This window comes from Hesperophylax consimilis, chromosome 1 (genome assembly GCF_061612785.1).
Source record: "Hesperophylax consimilis isolate HC1 chromosome 1, BYU_Hcon_1.0, whole genome shotgun sequence".
NCBI lineage: Eukaryota > Metazoa > Arthropoda > Insecta > Trichoptera > Limnephilidae > Hesperophylax > Hesperophylax consimilis.
In genome coordinates, this window is record NC_142836.1 from 3,698,881 (window position 1) to 3,719,354 (window position 20,474).

The 20,474-nt window shown below is 34.9% G+C and overlaps 1 protein-coding gene across 1 annotated transcript in view; it reads left to right on the forward strand.

Annotated features, from left to right (window-relative positions):
* CCHa1-R (CCHamide-1 receptor) overlaps nucleotides 1-13,955 on the forward strand; it is a 257,472-nt gene extending 243,517 nt beyond the window's left edge. The window contains exons 6-7 of the mRNA XM_089639267.1: nucleotides 12,108-12,211; nucleotides 13,814-13,955. Coding sequence (XP_089495393.1) covers nucleotides 12,108-12,211; nucleotides 13,814-13,955 — 246 coding nt within the window. The remainder of the gene's footprint in view (nucleotides 1-12,107; nucleotides 12,212-13,813) is intronic.
* Nucleotides 13,956-20,474: the final 6,519 nt, after the last annotated feature.

Below are 20,474 nucleotides of genomic sequence, written 5' to 3' on the forward strand. Positions count from 1 at the left end.
TAACCACGACTATCGACTTTCTTCCCCCGTTCTTCAACGCTAACTGTCTATCCGCCCGGGCTCCTTAACCACGACTATCGACTTCCTCCTTCCGATCTTCAACGCTGACTCTCCCGACCGTCTCCCCGCGCTTTCAAATCCAGACCCCCCTCCCCAAACCAACCCCCCCCAAATCACCATATTATGCGATTTCTAATTTATGTTCTTTTGAATTCTGAATGCTTTTTGTTTTCAAAAGACAGAAATGCACTAAAGGAACACATCAATTATGGCCCTAGAACCTGTCACATTAATTTTAAATCGTTTCAAAACCAATAAATTGTTACTTCTCCAGTAAAATGTCTAATTCTTTGTTCAAAGGATGAAACTTGACTACCCCCAGTCCAGTGGCGTGTTGGCCCACCAGTTTTTAGCCTCTTTTCAAATTACCAACCTAATTCTAGAATGTAGTAAATAATTATGATGTGATAGTTTTATTTTTTTAATCTTCTTGCGAGATTTTAATTTAATTAGGCAAATTCCAAACTCGTCCTGTTAAAATGTTATTTACCTCGCTATTCATAATTATAATTCGTCTGAATCCTTAGAAAATTACGTAACTATATTTAACGGCGTATTTCATACTTAGAAAGCCACTTAGTAGCATTGCTCAACCTAGTTGAATTGTTTCTTATCGATCTCGTTAGGTTTTTTTTTCCTATCCCCCCCCTACTCTGGCAAATCCATTACTACCCCACTGAATAAAATCTAAGAATTCAAACGACCATCACGGAGGTCTGTGACGATACAGTGCATGTTCCTATTTTTTTCTCTACCCTAATAAATCTAAACACTTGTTTCTAAAGCAGCTTTAAGGCCAACATCTGGTAAACCCTTACTTCGTGAAATCAACTGAAAAATTCTTTCTAACCATAATAAATCAACAATAAAAAAAATTTATCCCAGGGCGAGTCCATCACATGATGCAAGGAGTGTGTGCCAAGGCCAAGTTGTTTGGCGGTTTGTACTCTCTGCCAACTCCTGTAGGGGCACGGCGTGATGGTTAGTTTGTTAATTAGTTACTATCCACGAACTACCAACCATATCGTTATTTGGCTGCTGTCTTCATATGTGTTTGCAAGACTACTTGGACTACATTAGGTTTTTGATAGAAATATCCATTTTGTATTACCTGGACTCGCTTAAGTTTACCAATTTAAAAAAAATCCACGTACAAAACCAACCCGACAAACTAAATTTTTCATTTGCACACACGCAGAACTGTCCAATGAATTTTTTTCTTTTCCCGTTTACGTGCATAGTATAACACAAAGTTGAATAATATAATATCTTTGATAACTTATAAAAAATCAATAAGAGTAAAGTGATGGAATTGGAAACATTATTTCCGTTTATAATTTATTTACCTACCTATGTAAAAGTAATAAAAAAAATTTGATCGCTTTTGAATTGAATCGCGATTGGGTAGGACTGACATTTATATCGTTTGAACTGCTATTAGCATGATAGCCACCATTGACAGAATTTGTCACAATCGGATGTCGGGAAGTGTGTAAATTTGCGCTTCCAATATTTTCATTAATTAATTGATGCTGCGTGGAAGGTTTTTTTGAGAAGGGAAGGAGAGGAAATTCTGGGAACGAAAAGGGAAGAATGGTGGGTACGAATCTGGGGTCAATGTGTCAGGAGTGACGGATGTATGATTCCATCACAGTGCAAGGCGATGTTCCGAAAGAGTCCTGCAGGAGAGGTCGAAAGGTCTCCGTCAACCAATCTCTCTTTTTCCAGAATGTCAGACATCTCACGCTTTCTACCAAAGTCGGCCAATGAAAACAACATTGTTTAATTTGAACTTAACTGATTGTCGTAAAATTGTAATAAGCATGTTGATAATAATTATAATCAATAAGGTTTATGGGTAAAATTTATATCCTTTTACGGGTAATTTCTTACGCGGATCGAAATATTGACATATTGTAATGAACGAACTACACTATTGGGAGTCATTCAAAGGGGTTGTAAAATATTTTGCAATGTTAAGCAGGTTTTAAATTGTCGACCTGCATTATTTGGGTGAGTAAGTTAGACATATTTTATGGTAATTGAGGTATAATAAATCCAAAGAGACTATTGAAAGCTTAATAAAATTTTTGCTGAGCTATAAATAATATTAATATGCGGAAAAGGATGATAAGATCTTGAATTTTCTTGAAAAAATATTTTGTTGTGCTCCTTGCAAGAGTCCTAACTGCTCCCAACCTGTCATGATTAGTTTCTTAGAACAGGCACTGCCTAGTTATAAATTAATGTTGACGAGGCCATAAAGGTTGTATTCACGTCTGCATTGAAGCTTATCCTCTAAGTACTTTGTACTTTTTATTATTTTATTACATGGTTTATGCACATATCCAATATCCTATTACATTATTTGGCTAAATGCGTTACTTATAAATTCTCTGAATCAAATCTATAATAATAATTGAATACATAAAACTCAGGTAGGGGACTTCATTAAAAAAATAAGCATTTAAAACAAATGTTGTAATGTTGGTGTTTAGATAGCATTAAAACATCATTTTGGTGTGAATATTTATTCAATAAATCATTTTGGTGTGAATATTTATTTAATAAATCATTTTGGTGTGAATATTGATTTAAAAAATGGATGAGAGTTCCTTATTCTGTAAAAAGAAAAAATAACATTCAATATTCGAGCGCACAACCGACTCGTACAGTGATCGCTGAGTCATGATATCTATGGCCATGAAAATTGAAGAGTACCTCGCTAAAATCGGCGGATTCCAGCCCGGTGAAATAATTATGCTTATAATGGAAGCGTAGTATATACAATCTGATATATATAAAACTATTTTGTATGTAGAAGTTTCATTACTTAAATATAATATTTTTCTTTATTTGTACTATTTCCTATGTGAAACTTTTGATATCAAGATACCAATGTAAAGTTGTAACTATTAACTCCAACCTATGTTTTATAAGTTCCTCCCGTCCTACAATGAGTTTTGTAACTCATCGGGATTGCGCTAGCAAGAAGTATTAAAAAAATAAAAATTATTTGGCCCCTATCAAAAGTTTCCACCAAATAAATATACATTTACTAACCAAAAAACGATTTGTGATTCATAATTATTTGGAATCCCTTACATGCTGCAGATGAATATATTTTTTCACTGTACGTATATACCAAGAGTTTCCAAACACGATGCAAATTTTGCAACTAACTAACTTACGCTAACAATAATAATTATTATTTTTACTAATAATAACTGAAGTTTATATTTTATAAAAATTGTCCGTGTGAAATTAAACCACGTGACACCGTGCAATATTTTGGCCGGCGCAGCGAAATGAAACTTGATATTCAAAATATGAAATGGTTCGGTCTCTTACTCCGCCCACTTTGCGAAAATGCCCGTAACTGATAATTTTTTTCCAGTATTATTTCGTCAGATTCCTTTTTAACGGGTTTATTTATTTATTGTTTCTCACAGAACATAAAAGTATAATTTTCCACATAATAATCAATATCACTAGAACTACATTTGAGTGAACGAACATAAAGGTAATAATCACTTGTGCTTAAACTCAATTTGTTCAATATGAATTGACAAACTGTCGTATCGATCGAAATAGGCACGCTGTGGAAAAGTAAAGATTTGTGAAGCAAATCGAAGTTTTTTTTTCCATTTTGCAGGTATTTCTAATATTGTCTTATTTAACCCATAATAAATATTAAAAAAAAACAAGTGTGCTCCATCTTCAGGTTGTTTTATTAGCGATTTTTATCAAATAACTAAAAGAGGATATTATCATTGTGAGAATCGATATGAATAATTTGGCAATTACTGTGCATTAACCTATGTGTTTTTGTTCCCTTAAAAATTGGCATTCAGTTATGGTATTTTATCATTGGTGGAAGGATTTGAATAATGATTCATTCATGAAATACGTTATGACGAGTCAGCGCTACCGGAGATCGGAAAACACTCTTGTCCAGGCCGTCGCCCAGTGACAGGGCACGCCCCTACACCATAGATGGGGAAGATTGAGATTGCCTCAAACTATCGTATTACAAGTGCTAAATATGTTTTCTTTTATTTTCAACTTAATATCACTGTTCAGCTGAAATAAACAAACAATATTACTATAATTGAATCTTTACTCTGATTTTATGTAGCAGTCTCAACATACGTTTGGAAAAAAGCTATGCGTTCTTGCAAAAATTTATAAGTCTAAACAATCATTTATAATTTTGCATAAGAACCCTTATTTATATCTATAAAGCAACAATTTTCTATTATTGGATTAAATTTAACGTCAAATATTTTACAATGAAGCAAGGAGTGAAAAGATAAGTTTTAAAGTAATTCAGAGTTCTTGCAGGTTTACCTGTTCTGAACAAGATTAGTAATGAGAATAAAGTTTGCAGTGAGTTATTATTTGTGACCCCTATCAAAGCTGGCATGACAATCGCAGTACACATTTAGACTAATTTAGAAAATTTAATACAATAATACTTGCCTGAATCTTTCAATCAAAGAAAATACGAACATTTTCTACAATTCAACGGTATTTATTTACCTTTAAATATAGAATTTTTTTTTTGTTCCTAAAAAACTATTTCAAAATAATTTTACACAGTGTAAACATACTGATCTCTAAATTGTATAAAATAAAGTCACTGTCCGCGTCTGTCAAACTACGCAACGGATTTTGATATGGTTTATGGTTTGATACAGTTTGAAAATGGCCTTGTAAGCCGAAACAGCTGTCACAATAATAAAAAACTAAAACACTTGCAGAACTTAATAATAATATTATCAAATTTAATCTAAATTAAATTTATAAAAAAATTAAATGGAGTTCTACGAATTAAACACAAAAACAATAAATAAATGATATGGTTTATACTATCATTTAGAAAAATTTTTCCGGAAGGTTTATCCATATAAATTCATTTTATGTTTTTGAAAGTAATAAGTAGAAAAAAGTCGTTGTTTTGTAATCCAGCCGTAAAAAAAATATTTTCGTGTGCTTAAATTACTAGCGCTGAATAAACCTTCAAAGATAAATCAAAATAATGTTCTACAAATCTACAGAATTGTATATCATAAAAAAGCCTACAGATAAGGCTGCAATGGAATATGTCTATCTCCTAAGAATAACCCTCAGGAAAGCCGGATATACGTCAGCTAGCAATATTTATAATAGGTTTAATTATGTGTATAGATATTTCTCAAACTTCGTAAAACATATTGGTATGATAATATATTTACAATCAAGCTATAGGAAATAAAATGTTTACAAGTATTTTTTTTTTAAATAGGTGAAATGCTTTTTGTTAGTTCTTTCGGTGCTATTAAAAATATCTGCTACTTAAACTGTGTGTGCGTGGCATAAGGGATTACTGCAAAAACGAAAATGATTACCATATCTTACGGTTGAGAGCTGTGCTTTGAGTTCCCACGTGAGAAATTAGTAGGAAAAATAACAAATACATTGAAGGTTAACTGAATTAAACCAACGTCCTACGCTCAAATTGCTTTGTCTGAAATATGACGTGACATTATCACATTCACTTATTTCTGAAAACTTATAAAACACAGGAATACCCTTCATATTATTGTATTGAGTAGTTTATGATATACGAAATATATCTAAGGATTACAATAATATGTTAGGAATATTGTAACACTCCATATTGCCTCCGGTAACTAGTTTAGAATAAATGATGTATATTTAAATAAATTCAATTTTAAACTTAACTCTTTCAGTCGTGTACTTTCTCCACTCTGCTTTCTCACCAATTTGGGTCGCTTAGGTTCGAAAAAGGATGAATTTTAGTTTTAAAGTACCGTTTACATATTATGAATATGGATTTTAAAGAGGTTTGGCAAGTTTTAATACATAATCTTAAGTGTACTTAACAAAGCTTAACTAGTTTTCATGTGGTTTGGGGTTGCATTTCCATTGCTTCCATCGTGAATGTTAAATAAACGCACAATATTATTAACCGCTACTACCTTGTTGTCACTGAGTTCTCTGCGTGGGTCTTAATAAGGCTGAGGTCCTCGATGGTAGCTTCTGCAGTTCTGAACTCAAGCCCTCCTAGTCGAGTCTCCTTATGAACTCCTTTGAACTTCGCACTTTGGCTTTACTTCCACTCTAGGTCGCCGGGAGAAACACATATCTTGAGAATCACTTTCTCGAACTCGACTGCAACTTCTTCATCCAGCTCCTGGCATCACGCCGCAGGGCGGGGAAGGTGTTTCACCACCACTCCAGTCTAGGTCTTGACTTTCTCCTCTCTCGGTCTTGACTGTCCGTGCTTTATGAACTCGTAGGACTCTACTCCGCAGTTCTCCCTTCTTAACTTCTTGCGACCCATGTCTGTCAATACTTCATTTGAATGCACAATGCGAGAGATGCTCTTTCATAACTTTAACTTATTTTCAACTAGCTGAAGTGTACCCCGCGCTGCTGAGTGTTATCCTTGGGAGATAGACATATAAAGTCGTGGAATTTTCTGTAGGCTTTTTTAAGATATTTTGCTGAATCCCATAACGTTCAGCCAGCATTAGCAATGTAAGTGTCCGATTATATTTTTTTACGACTTGATTATATAACATGTACTTTTTTCTACTATTTATAAATATATAATAAATGTATTATATCCATAAGACTTTCGGAAGAAATTCTCTAAATTATAGTGAAAATTCTTTAAAATCCGTTGCGTAGTTTAGAAGAACTAAACCCAACAGACAACAACAGACAGACGCGAATAGCGAAATTATTTTATAATTTTTAGTGATTATTGAAGATACTATAACCGATTTTTAAACAAAGTTTTGATATTAAAATCAGGAGAAGATACGGTCGCGTATTGCAAGGGCAACTGCTCTAACAACTGCCCTCATGGGACACTATTTCCTTCGGTCATGTTTAGCTGTATCATACTTCAAATAAGAACTACCTTCAGTTTTCTTATGTATTCAATTTTACTTGTTACGATATTCAATTCGTCACAATGTATTTAAGGTGTATTGAGGAAATAACTCCTCCAAGAGTGTGAGAAGCACACAAATTAAAAATAAATTTTGGAAAAAAAAACAAATGACAAAATAAAATGAAATCTCAAAGCATTTTTACACAGTAGATATAACATTTCATAACTGGGTGCTTTTTACGTGTCACCTAAAAACTGTATGTCACGTGTTGAACTAATATCAAGACATTAGGAGGAAGAAGACTCTTGGGTGTTATGTCGTAATAACACACTTTAAGGGTCGGTTTGGTAGAGTTTCAAAATTTTACGCCTTTATGAAGCTTTTAAGAGCAGCATCATCGCGCTCTTGCCTCTGAAGTTAATTGCGCATTAGGAAGCGCCTGCTTAAAGGGAAAAAGTGACCGATGAGGCATTAAACGCGGGCATTTAGTCCACAAATAATAAAACCGCAATTAAAAATGATGAAAATATTTATTATCTATCAATCTATATTAAATATAATATAAAAAATAAAAATGTAAATGTTCGTTTGTCCAAGATCTCAAATCTCCGAAAGTTGATCACCCTTATCGCTGAAAATTAGTTACTGGAATTATTTAAAGATTTATTAAATTTAATGAAAAAAATCAAATTTAAAAATACAATAATTTATAAAATATTTTGTTCATTTGAATTAATCAACAAAAATTATAAATTCGTATTTTCTTTATAATATTTTTAACAGCTCCACAACCTTAGCAAAAATATAGTATCCCATTGATTTCCATGTAAGCATATCTAATTTATAATTAAGAAAATTTCACAAATATTTTCAGACCAAATTTTTAAAGCTGTTTTTGACAGATAATTTCATAAAAAATATTATAAGCATTAATTAATCTCCTGAAATATCTCTGGACCACTCAGTTACGTCGGCTTATTCCCAACCCGCCAAAAAAATTCAATATTTACAAGTACTTCAATCGACAATTACTAAATTTGTAATTATATTTTTTTCAAAATATTTCACCAACAAATGTAGATATAATAGGTATATCTCGACGCCGTTTAGTAGGAAATTCAGCACTTACAAAGCCTTTCCTACAAAAATAAATTCGGTTGTTTACAGGTAAAAATAATATTATAAGCAGTAATTGAAATTTAAATTAATTAACCAAATTCATTTTTAGAAAACGAATTTTATAAAATATATTATGATAAAACTATACTAACAGACCGAGCGATTAGTCATAATAGACCCGATATAGTTTTACATGACAAAATTAAAAAAATAACTTATATCATTGATGTTGCTATTCCAAATTCCTGTAATATTCAAAAATCTGTTAGTGAAAAAATAAGAAAATACACAGATTTAGGAAATGAAATAAAAAGAATTTGGCATTCTCAGACTATAAAAATATTACCATTCGTTATTTCGGCTACTGGCATTATACCTAGCTCTCTAATTAAAAATTTAGGCGTATTAGATCTATCAAAAAATTTATATATAAAGATGCAAAAGTCGGTCATTTTGAATACATGTAGGATAACAAAAGATTTTTTAAATATTTATGTTGAGGGATCAGTAGGATTTATAGGCCCTGTTAGAAGTTCTACCGAGCCGAACCCTCTGATATGAAAATATCTGGAGACGGTGAATTTTTTTTTCCCATTTGATATCTGGTGATTTGACGTGTTGTTGTTCTTGTATTGTTTTGTATTTATTTTACTTATATAATGCACTTACATAGTGTTGATTGACTAGCTGATCATTTGTGGAAAAGTGAGTGGAAGGGTTAAGTTTTTCCTTTGGGGAAGACTTAACCCGGACAACTAAATCGGAAGTTAAAAAAAAAAAAAAAAAAAAGTAATAAAAAAATATATTTGAATACTTAAGCATATGCAAAAATTATGATTACTTGATATGGTTATTTACATTGACTCAAAAGTGCTTTACTAATTTGGCTTTGAATGTAACAAGATTTAAATAAGCACATTGCCCAGTCTATGTATACTCTCCATAGAAAAGCTGAACACGAAGAAATTTTGATTTAAGATTTTCACGGCCAAAAGTATTTTTGTTATTTGTTTTTGGGGTGTAATGCCGTGTTGGCGAAAACTCCTTCTTTAGCCAACGTTTCGGACAGCATTGCAGTGCCCATCATCAGGGCAGATGTGTTATTTGAGGTTGTTTTTTTTTTTTTTTTTTTTTTGATTTTATGGATTCTTTCGTAATCCTCTAACTAGCTAGGGCTTATAACAATACCCTTCATGTTTCTAACTAACTAGTACTGCGGCTGATTAGCCTTATTACTATTACCATCTGATGGTTGTATTTAATTGACTGAATTTATGTTACATTAATAAGTTTTATGAGGAAAAATTCTTAACTGGATAAAAAACCTCATACAAATGACAAGAAATAAAAAACAATAAGTTCTGAACTTTTTACGCTGTTTGACTTTGTGATTTACTGAATTTAAGTATTTCATTTTTTCATGTTTTGGCTGCGTCCTTTTCGCTTCGGTGGTCCTGCAAAAAAGTTTGTGAGAGAATTCCTGTTGGAGAAAAAACACATTTTGTTATATTAAAAAAAGGATACTATTTCTTCGTCATCGCTGTTATTTTTCTCATGGAGCTTCACGGTGTGATCTCCTTGAGGAGCTCCATTAGGATAATCAGTTTCTCTGTCTTTGATGAGCAGGAGGCCAGTTTTTCGCGTACCCTGATGAGGCCTCGCAGTAGGATCATTATGTCCTCGTCATCAGAGGATCCGGTGTTTGGCGCTTGGCGTTGTTCCGGTGTGGCTCTTGGTGGTTCCTGTTGTTCAGGTGCCTGTTGCTGGTGGTTGCTTCGGCCCGCTACGTCCGCCCAGGACCGGCCGTCAACTCGGGCCGCGGGTCTCTGTGCCCGGGGCTCTGCCTCTTTGTGCCTCTGGGCGTTGGATTGCTCCTGTCTGCGCTGGAGAGCAGCTACGTATGCCACCCTGTTGGGGCATTTGCCGTAGTTTGCGGGATGGGCTCCGCCGCAATTGCAGCAGACGGCCGGCTCTTCTCGATCGGTTTTGGGGCACTCCGGTGTGGCGTGACTGCCTTCGCATTTGACGCAGCGGGCAACGTGTGCGCAATTTCGGGACCCATGTCCGAAATTTTGGCATCTGTGGCACTGTGTTCCGTGTTGGAGGTGGTTGCTTCTATACTTTCTCAAAGTAATCCTGCAGTGGCACAGGTAGACCACTGCGGCTCTCAGGTGGCCCATGTTTGTTTCCTGGCCAAAGTGTGCCAGGTAAAGCGGGTATTCTGTTCCCGGGGTGGTCATCTTGACCACAGTCCTTGCCGGGAAGCCTTGATCCTCAAGGTCTTGCATTATCTCCTCTGGTGACAACTTCGGGAGTCCTCTGATGACGGTTTTCTTCAATTTATCCGCTTCTGTGGTGTAGGTGTGGAACGGCTTCTCCTCTCCACGTAGGGCTGCTGTCAGTTTTTTGTGGGCTTCTACTGAGCTCACCACAACGCTGATTTTGCCTCCTTTGGCATACCGGAAGTTGAAGTTGGCACTTCCAATGTGCCTCTGTACTTCCTTCGTGATGTCGCCGTGCGTCATTGACCCTATGGCCATGATTACGGGCGGGACTCGAGTACTCTTCCCAAGAGTCGCTGTAGTCGTTGGTCTTTGTCTGGTGGGCGCCTGGTCTCGGCTTGAGGATGCCACTGGTCCTGGTGGCGTCGGGCGTTTCTTCGTCGGTGGCGACGATATTTCTTCTGCTGGTTCGCTTACTTTATGTAAGGGTTCATATTTATTTTCGTGAACCAGACGAAAAATGGGCTTTGGGGGGGAATGGGGGCGCTTTGAAGCCGTAGCCCTCGTCCATTCCTCTACCATGGGTGATGTGGCTCTTGGTGAACCGGTTGCCGAGCCGGAGCTGGTCTGCGACGATCCAAACTTGAACTCAGGCTCATGAGTGTCTGGGTTTATTCTCCAGCCAGTGGCTCCCTCCGGGAATAACATAGGCAGGGGCTTGTTTCTCTTGAAAGTCGCTGTTCCTCTTGGTGTGCGGTGGTAAGGCATTTTGGAGTTGGTTTATTCTGAAACGAGAAAAATTTGAATTAGTTGCGTAATTTGCAAAATGCTTTGAGAAAGGCAGTTGGGACGACGTATGTGAATTGCGAAGATTGCCTTGAAAAGGGCAGTTGGGGCGCGTGCGCCTGCTCCAGGCCGGCTAAATTTCTCCGGCCGGCTGTAAGGTGTTGGGGCCTGGCTGTGTGAACACAAGCCAGACGGAAGCAGTTTTGTGGCTATATTACAAGCCACGAAAAATCCTCAAACTGCGCAAAATCCACAAGCTACAAAGTCGAATCAGTACATCAGTACAGAACTAACATTAACGTATCTTTTTTTTATTTAAAGTGGTTTTCTTCGTTTAGCTCTGGTGTAGCCGTCAATTACCGGATACCAGGAACTATTGAGCTTAGCTCCATCGTCTCTATTAATGTTTACGGGATTTTTATGGATTTCAATGGCCTCCGTAATCAGCCGTGCTCTATAAGTTTTGGGTCTCCCCAGGACTTCAGGAACAAATCCAAAGTAATGCCCGGTGTCAATCAAATGCTCGGCAATTGCCGACTTGTCAGGGTGGCTGAGTTTACAAGCTCTGAAGTGTTCTGAGATCCTTTTGGAGATACTCCGCTCTGTCTGGCCTACATAGACCTTGTCACATCCGGAACAGCTGAGTTTATACACTCTATCTTTTTCCATACGAATCGGTACTTACACGCTGATTCGCACCACCACCCAGCGCATGATGATGGACACTGCAGTGCTGTCCGAAACGTTGGCTAAAGAAAGAGTTAGCGCAACACGGCATAACACCCCAAAAACAAATAAAAAAAACGAAGAAATTTTTGTTAAATAATATATACCATCTAGTATGTTTCGGAGGTACATATAGTGATAGTAAACTTATAGCGTCAGGGCAGTCACATCGTAAATTACCAATTGTATGCAATATAAGGAGACTATATATAGTATACATCATAATACATCTACATTGTTAGTATATTCCCATTTTTGAAAGTATGAATCTCCTTTATATTTCTAGGTGCGAGCAAGGAGAAAGGTGGCCGTAACAGTATTAGCATTCGTGCTGATATTCGCCATATGCTTCCTTCCTTACCACATTACGATGATGTGGTTTTACTACAGGTGAGTTTTTAATAATTATTTAAACCGGGTCTCTAATTCCGGGCAAGACACCAACAATCAAAACCCCCTTTTGTAACTAAACTTTTAACCAAATTAAATAAATGAAGAAATGTTTTTTAGATTTTATGTTACTGTAAATCTAAGAAACATTTTCTTGCCGACATTCTCGAAACTTGAGAACTGGAACTATTTTTTTAGTAAGATAACGCGGGTTCCATGATAACACAACCCAATAACTATTCAAAATACCTTTAAAATGTGATATAAACTCATTAAAAGCGATAAAGAAAAATAAAACTTCAAACCTAAGCTAACCACGTAACGTAGTTACCAAGTTTTTGTTTCATCACTGTTCATGCTTATAAATAAACTGTTTGTTTTAAAATAAATAAAAAATTGAAATAGAGTTCTACAAATTAAGCTTGACAGTATAAATGATACATTTTAGAAAAAAAAAATTAAATTTTCTCAGTATTAATGCTTTCTATAGAACATGGCCTAAACAATTACAGGTAAATCATTTAAAAGAGACTGAAATCATTTAACTGACTGTAGGAGCCAGTAAAACTACGTCATCCCCTATTGGGGTGTGTTATGAAGCCGAATGGAGTGGAAAAAAGAAGGGGAATGTTTGGGAAGAACACAAGACCTTTATAAATTATAATTATTTGAGATTATAAAATGATTTTTTATCCAGTAAATATTCAAATTACCCTTTTTTGCTAAGCGAAATCAGTGAAAATAATTATATTTTATAACGATAAAAATAATTTCAGAAAAATATAATTTAGGTTTCCTGACAAGAGAGGTGAAAATTAAGGCAGCATTATCTTTTCGGCTAATTTAACTTCAACTTAAAAAAGGTTTTGTCTTAATAATTTTAAGGAAGTCCGCTCCAAAATGTGATAAATCACTCAAATGTTATATTTCAAACATTTTATACCCGACATAAGTAATGGTCTAAAATGAGAATTAGAAAAAGAAAGTTTTTGAGTCGCAAAATAAAAACCCTTTTCAATCTTTCCAGAGTTAGGAGAATTAATTATACGAGGGAATTTTACATTCATTGTAATAATAAAAGGCTTTTTTAAATTTTATTTTCTACGGTTAGGTGGAGGTGGAATGTGTTAAATGTTAAGCCGCGTATTCATCTGCGATCTGTTACTGTAACCGTTGCAGACAAAGTAACCAGGATGTAGTATGTACGCGTTTTCCACATCACCGTAATGGTAAGCCGGTGCGCGTTGAGCGCCCTTTGATTCACGGAGAAAACCGACGGCAGCAGGCTCGCGAGCCATGAACATACTATAATATCTTGTAATGGTAATGGTTACGTTTATGGTTACAGCTCATAGATGAGTGTACGCGGCTGTAGATATTTGAAGGAATGATGCACGCAAACTTTTAAAATTCATCGTTCACGTTAATCATTATATAGCTAATTGTAATTATACAGATCATGAGAAGACTCTAAAAGTTTATTAGCGCATACTCGGACGTGAATGGCACATACCTATAAATTTGGCTTACAGCACTGACAAACATTTTGTCTCATTTTATCGTAAGCAAATAAAAAATTAATGGTTTTTTTGTGAATTTCAGTCCAACAGCTCAAGAAGATTACAACGCATTCTGGCACATCTTCCGCATCGTGGGATTTTGTCTCTCCTTCATGAACAGTTGCGTCAACCCGGTAGCTTTGTACTGCGTCAGCGGTGCCTTCAGAAAACACTTTAATCGGTGAGTGCAAACGCAGCTTTATTTTGTCTCTACTTCATTAACAGTTGCATCAACCCGGTGTGACTTTGTACTGCGTCAGCAGCGCCTTCAAAAAACACTTTAATCGGTGAGTGGGAACGCAACTTTATTTTGTCTCTACTTCATGAACAGTCGCATAAACCCGGTGGCCTTGTACTGCGTCAGCAGCGCCTTCAGAAAACACTTTAATCGGTGAGTGCGAACGCAACTTTATTTTGTCTCTATTTCATGAACAGTTGCATCAACCCGGTGGCTTTTTACTGCGTCAGCAGCGCCTTCAAAAAACACTTTAATCGGTGAGTGCGAACGCAGCTTTATTTTTTCAATCCCAATAATGTTTTTGGTTTTGAATTACCGTTTTTGGTACTTCAAATATTTATTTTGTGAAGAGTCCCAACTGCCCAAGGACTGAGTAATCAACAATTCGAATATGTTGTTAGGCTGAGAAGGAAAAAATAAAGGTTGGATCATACTTGGCTATTCAAATCTTGTCGTCGAGCAAAAACGCTCAAAAATGTTTAAAAACCGATAAAGATATCTATTTGGTAATTTTTTTCAACTATCACACTCAATACGAAGCATGTTATTGATTTTATGGTATTTATTTTTTCTCTTTTAATTAAACCCAAACTAAGAACATTTTCTGTAAAATAAGTTTAAAATTCATAGTTTGGTTTTTTTTTGCAAAAAGTAGAAGAGTCGAAAGTAGAATTTAACCTTATATGTTTGTGTGAATACTAAATATCAACTGTCCGGAATCAATGGGATTATGGCATCTCCAGTGGGGCAACGTTGTGAGTGTAAAGGATTTGGGGAACGGAAAGAGATGATGACGAGAAAGGGTAGAAAGTCTTCTTCCTTCGTATGGTGGTGGGATCAGAGGGGGACATCTATGTCTGCGAGCCATTCTAGGGCCTCAGGCGTCGCCATGTGAACCTCATCAATCCCGCCGGGGAATGAATGGAGCGGGCATTCGTTGACCACATCCACACATCGCTGACTCTTTAAGGCTCCATCTGTGCATCATGTGAGCACAGCGGCTATGGGAGCACCTTAACCTATTGATGGCGGACCAGGTTTTGCGAGGCAATGAGAACCCAGGCTGTCTTTCGGTGGGGTCCTGTATGAGATGGGCATTTCCCACGTTGGCCGTTTGCCACTCAAGTTTCCAGCTATCTTTTGGGGTGAGAGGTAATCGGAGGAGCCTCTCTCCTTCCGCCCAGAAGGGCTTTCTGGACTTCAAGCGGCATGCCGGGTGGGAGACGACATTTTCGTGTAAAGGTATTGCGCATTTTTGCAGCGCCTTCTTGTATTCCCTCAGTGTGGAAGTATCTACTTGCTATTCAGATCTGGTCATTAAACACGTCTGATGGCATTTAAAGTATCTTTTCGGATGGTGGTCATTCACCAGGGCGATACTCAAAGTATATATAACACATTTTATGAACAAAACAAAAAAATATTCGGTTAGATATCTTATGAAAATTACGAGAGAACAGGACAATTCCAACAAGATTCGAAATGGCGCACTCAAATTTCGCATTATGCCACAAATTTTATTATTTCCTTTGCCCAAGTACCCAACTTTAGAACGGAACCATAAAACGTATGTATGTCTCTAAGCAGGCTGTGTCAGCAATACGAGGCGAAATATGTTTATATTGCTAGGAAAAGTGTCCAATAAACATTACGGAAGTCGTGAACTTTCGTATGCTAGTCGATTTACGGTTATTGTGGCCCGAATAATATTATTGTCTCTCCTTGCGCTTTCTGAAAAGCTAAGAAGGTTTTTACCAATAAAGGATACCTTAAGTGGAACGGCTGCTTTCATACAAAGTTTAACTATGGATTTGAGGCCGAAATACTCAACCAAAGTGAACAGTATTTTTTTTAATCAAAAGGTATAGCAAATATCTAGTTCGGATATATTATAATTAATTTATTTGTTTTTTTAAATAATGATCTATTGGCCTTTAAAAATCTTTATTTACGGCAAAATTTGTGTTCCAACATAAATCGGTTACTTGCAATCAGAATTTATGCTCGTGAAAAACCTTTATTTACGTAAAAAATTGTGTTCCAACATAAATCGGTTGGTTTCAATTAGAATTTAAGCTGATGAAAAACCTTTTTTTACGTAAAAATTTGTGTTCCGACATAAATCGGTTAGTTGTAATTAGAATTTATGCTCATTAAAAACACTTTCTTTAGTATTATATTTCATAATATTTGTTTTGTAATCTTTGATAGATCATATTTCTTAAATTTAGAACACCAAAAAATAAATTATTAGGTAATAAGGTATTAGTTATAATTTGTACCCTGAAGATGCTTGAGTAAAGCGAAACCGGTCGGTTCTAAAAATTATTAAAAACTCGTGGTTGTAAAACAAAAAGTATTTTATTTTATTAAATATGTCAAACCAAAAAGTGATTGCTTTAGACCAAGGCTGCCCAACCTTTTTAACAGTTGGGCGAAATTGACGATTTTGAATCACTGGCGGGCCACTGAATACCTGACGGTTCCTATTTACATGGGGGGGGGGGGGGGGGTTGTTAGAGAATTTCTATAAAACATAATTCCCCACAAAAAAAAATCAAAATGAGTGCTCCCCACAAAATATTTGAAATCCATGGGGGGGGGGGGGTTGTTACGGAACTTCGCTGAGAAAAAATTCCGCGCACCCAAAAACATCATATGTGATTCCCCACAACAATTTTTCGATTTCCATGGGGGGGGAGGGGTCAAAAACCGGTGTATTTTTGTTTAAAAAATGAGTTCAACAGGTTATATTTTTTCGTCGCTGATTCTCGTTCTTTTTCAAATTGGCGGATTGGCGGGTTTTTTGAAAATGGTTCACGCGGGCCACTTATAATTCGTTCGCGGGCCACGGCCTTGCTTTAGACAATAAAAAAAAATTGTGTTGGGTATTAAGGCCTCAAATTAAAATTTTGCATAGAAAAGGCCGCGTAGACGTTCCTCTTAATAGGTGATGTAAAATCTGGCTCACCACTGAAGAGATGCATCAATAGAAGTGTGTAATGGGCGTTTTACATACGGATTTTTTCATCACGATTCCTATATTATGGAAACTGTATCGGGATCTATATAAAAAATGTTTGTTTTACACGATAATTATGTTCATACTTATAATTGTACACAGATAGTTGCCATTGCAAAAGAAATTAAATTTTTGGACTGGGAAACGCCTATAAATGGCAACAAATTGAAAATAACCAAAGATCACCTGAAAGCATTCGTATGTTGTTGCCGTCAACAAATCATGAAAAAAATCACGCAAAATTCACAAAACTTAACAGAGATATACGTTCACAATCAGTAATAAACATACAGTAAGTGTTTTTCATTAATATTTTGAATATAAAACCAAATGACGAAACGAAACATTTCCACGTAATATAGGTAAATCAATGACAGGTGACAGATGTCAAATAATTAGATTCAGATAGTTGTGGGTATTATTGAATATTTTAAAATCCTACTGATTATAATCGTTTTTTTATCAATTTTCTTTCTAGTGTTGATCGCATAGTTATTTTGAACACTAACAGTGGGTACTACATTCGAACCAGTGGCGCGCAATGCTCTTTTATTCCGAAGTAGGTAAATCGGATTTCAGAACTACATAATACACATTTCCGGAATCCAGCACTAGACGGTGGTGGTATTAATTTAAATAATCATGTTATTGAAATAGAGGATTAACGCACGCATAACGGTATTACTTCACAAACGTTAACGCATATATACATCTGTCTAGATGATGGACTCTGTCATATTATTAAAACTCACATAGAAGACTTGTTTCCGACTTAACTTTTATATTTGAATTTGTAAATGGACTTATAGACAGACCTGATTTATTCAGCCTTATTACCTTCCATGCCAAACAAAACTAATCGATCAAAGTTATTTTTGATTGCAACAACAATATCAGGACTGAGTCATTTAGATATTAACTTGTACCTAGATTGCATAATGTTGCCAATACTTTCGCAGAAATAGTAGATGCGTTCAAATGTACGGAATATATTACAAGATGGCTATAATAACGTTCCTCAATAATAATAATTTATATAAGAATAGATTTATTCTTCTCTATGGGTTCTTTATAATTTAAAAGTCAAATTTTACTTCATAATTACTGTCCAACTAGATTTTTATCTATGCTACACGTTTGTAAAAGCTCGTATGGGCGTATAATATAAATGAATAAAAAAATAATAACCAAAAAATACTTTTGGCCGTGAAAATCTTAAATCATATCTATTGTTCCATCACGGCGATTGTCATTCTTGTAGTTACGTCACACCAATGGCTTCGTTATGCTTCACCAATTATAGAGTAGGACTTCAATATGTACTTTTGAGTCTGCGATCGATTTTTGTAATAGGAGTTTTTTTTATTTGTTTGTATTAAATATTCATTAAAAAAATAATATTAAATAATTTACAGAAAAAAGAAGTAGTTATTTCACCTAGTTTTATATATAAAAAGTACCACCATAATAAAGCTAGGCTTGTGTGTATGGGGGATGTGTCATTTTGTTAGTTATTTATGCAATATGCCAAAGTATTCAGTATATATTTACGGGTGCTTTTTAACGTGAAGTTTCAAGTCTTTGTTGTTATTTATATTTCGGATACTTTCTGTAAAAAATACTACATTTAGTTGTATTGACGTTTCTCTGAGTAATCTATTGTTAGATTGTTAGAAGTATAATGTATTGAGTTTTCTGACTTTAAGTAAAAGTTCCGATGAATATGTATATGGTTTAAATAGAATATTTTGTGCTATATAAAGGAGTTGTGTGTGTTTTTTGTAAGATCCACCCCATCCTTTGAAGAAAGCAAAGTATGTTTTTCTGAGTAAATATTTATTTCGTATACATATGTCTTAGACTCAGACTCTTAGACTCTTAATCTTAGAGTGGATTGTTAAATGGTATATAGTAAGTTTTTTCGAATTTAGTGTCAATATATTTACATCACACATTTTTTTTAGTTTGTTTATATCTGCATTAGCCATTTTGTTATTAGCAATACTGTGGCGTCTGTATGTGAAATAATTTTGCCATATTTAGAGACATTAAATATATTGTTAACATACACGATAAATAGCAAACGGCCTAAAAAGTATATTGATTCAAATTCTTGGGGTCTTTTATTTAAGTAAGTAATTCCAAAACTTCTCCATTTATTCCGAAGGATTTTAATTTATTTATTAGTTTTTTATGTGAAATACTGTAAAATGCCTTTTTTTAAGTCTATAAATATTCATAGACATTTTTCATACTTTATTATATAGTGATACAATATGTTTTGCATTAAACTAAGTTGCTTGAGGTTAATTATATGGTGGCTAGTTGAGTAATCTTTCGATAAGAAAAAATACGAGGCTGATTGCGAAGCTCCGTAAGGTGGTTTAAAAATTCAACTCTCAAAAAAGACGCTGAAATTATTTTATTTTCTTTCACGAGCAATATGAAATTTCGAAAATAAACTTTTCTTTCAAATGCAAACTGCTTAAAACCACTCAAATTCGCATAAATCACTCTGCACGAACAAAGCTTTGCGAAAACTCAGTGTTAAATTGTGATTAGTGAGAAGGCCTTACCTTACTTTACGTAAACTACCATAAGAAAGCATTTTGTACCCTTCTGTTAATACAAAAAATGCGAAACTTACAGCTAAGGGACTTCAAAATGATATAAAAGTCCTCATAAAACTTATTTACCACGTTTATAAATTAATAGCCTACTTGGCGAAAAAAAAACAAAGTTGTCGAAATAAAAGTAAAATGGCTTTATACTCTAAAACGATTTTCGTATTTTATTATTCAGAAATTTTCCCTGAAAAAACAATAATTTGAAACCAAAAACATAAAGGAAATAGAAAGGGTTGATTGTGAAAACCTGAAAGGGAATAGATATATTCTCGTTTTATGAGACATATCTATGTTAATATACCGCACATATTTCACCCACCAAAACGGATGACATATTTTTTTATTCGTTCGTATTTCTAAAAGAGATACGTGAATTTAAAAAAAGCGAGTAATAAAGTTCATATGTGATTTGATTAAGTTCTTTGTTCATGTTCAAAGTGTGATTATATGTAACTACATTCTGTTTCATTGTTCTTTGGCTAACATAGTCTAGAGACTTTTTTTGTTTAAATAACACATCTGCCCTGATGATGGACACTGCAATGCTGTCCGAAACGTTGGCTAAAGAAGGAGTTAGCGCGACACGGCATAACACCCCAAAAACAAATAACAAAAATACTTTTGGCCGTGAAAATCTTAAATCATATTTTTTTAGTCTAGAGACATTTATATTTGTATATCAATTTATTTTATACTATATATATTATACTAAGAATGTACTTTAAATGTCCTGTTTGTGTCTCAAATAAAAAAAAAATACTGATAATTGTATTATGTCGGTACGCTTTATCTCATTTCAGACATCTGAATTAATTAT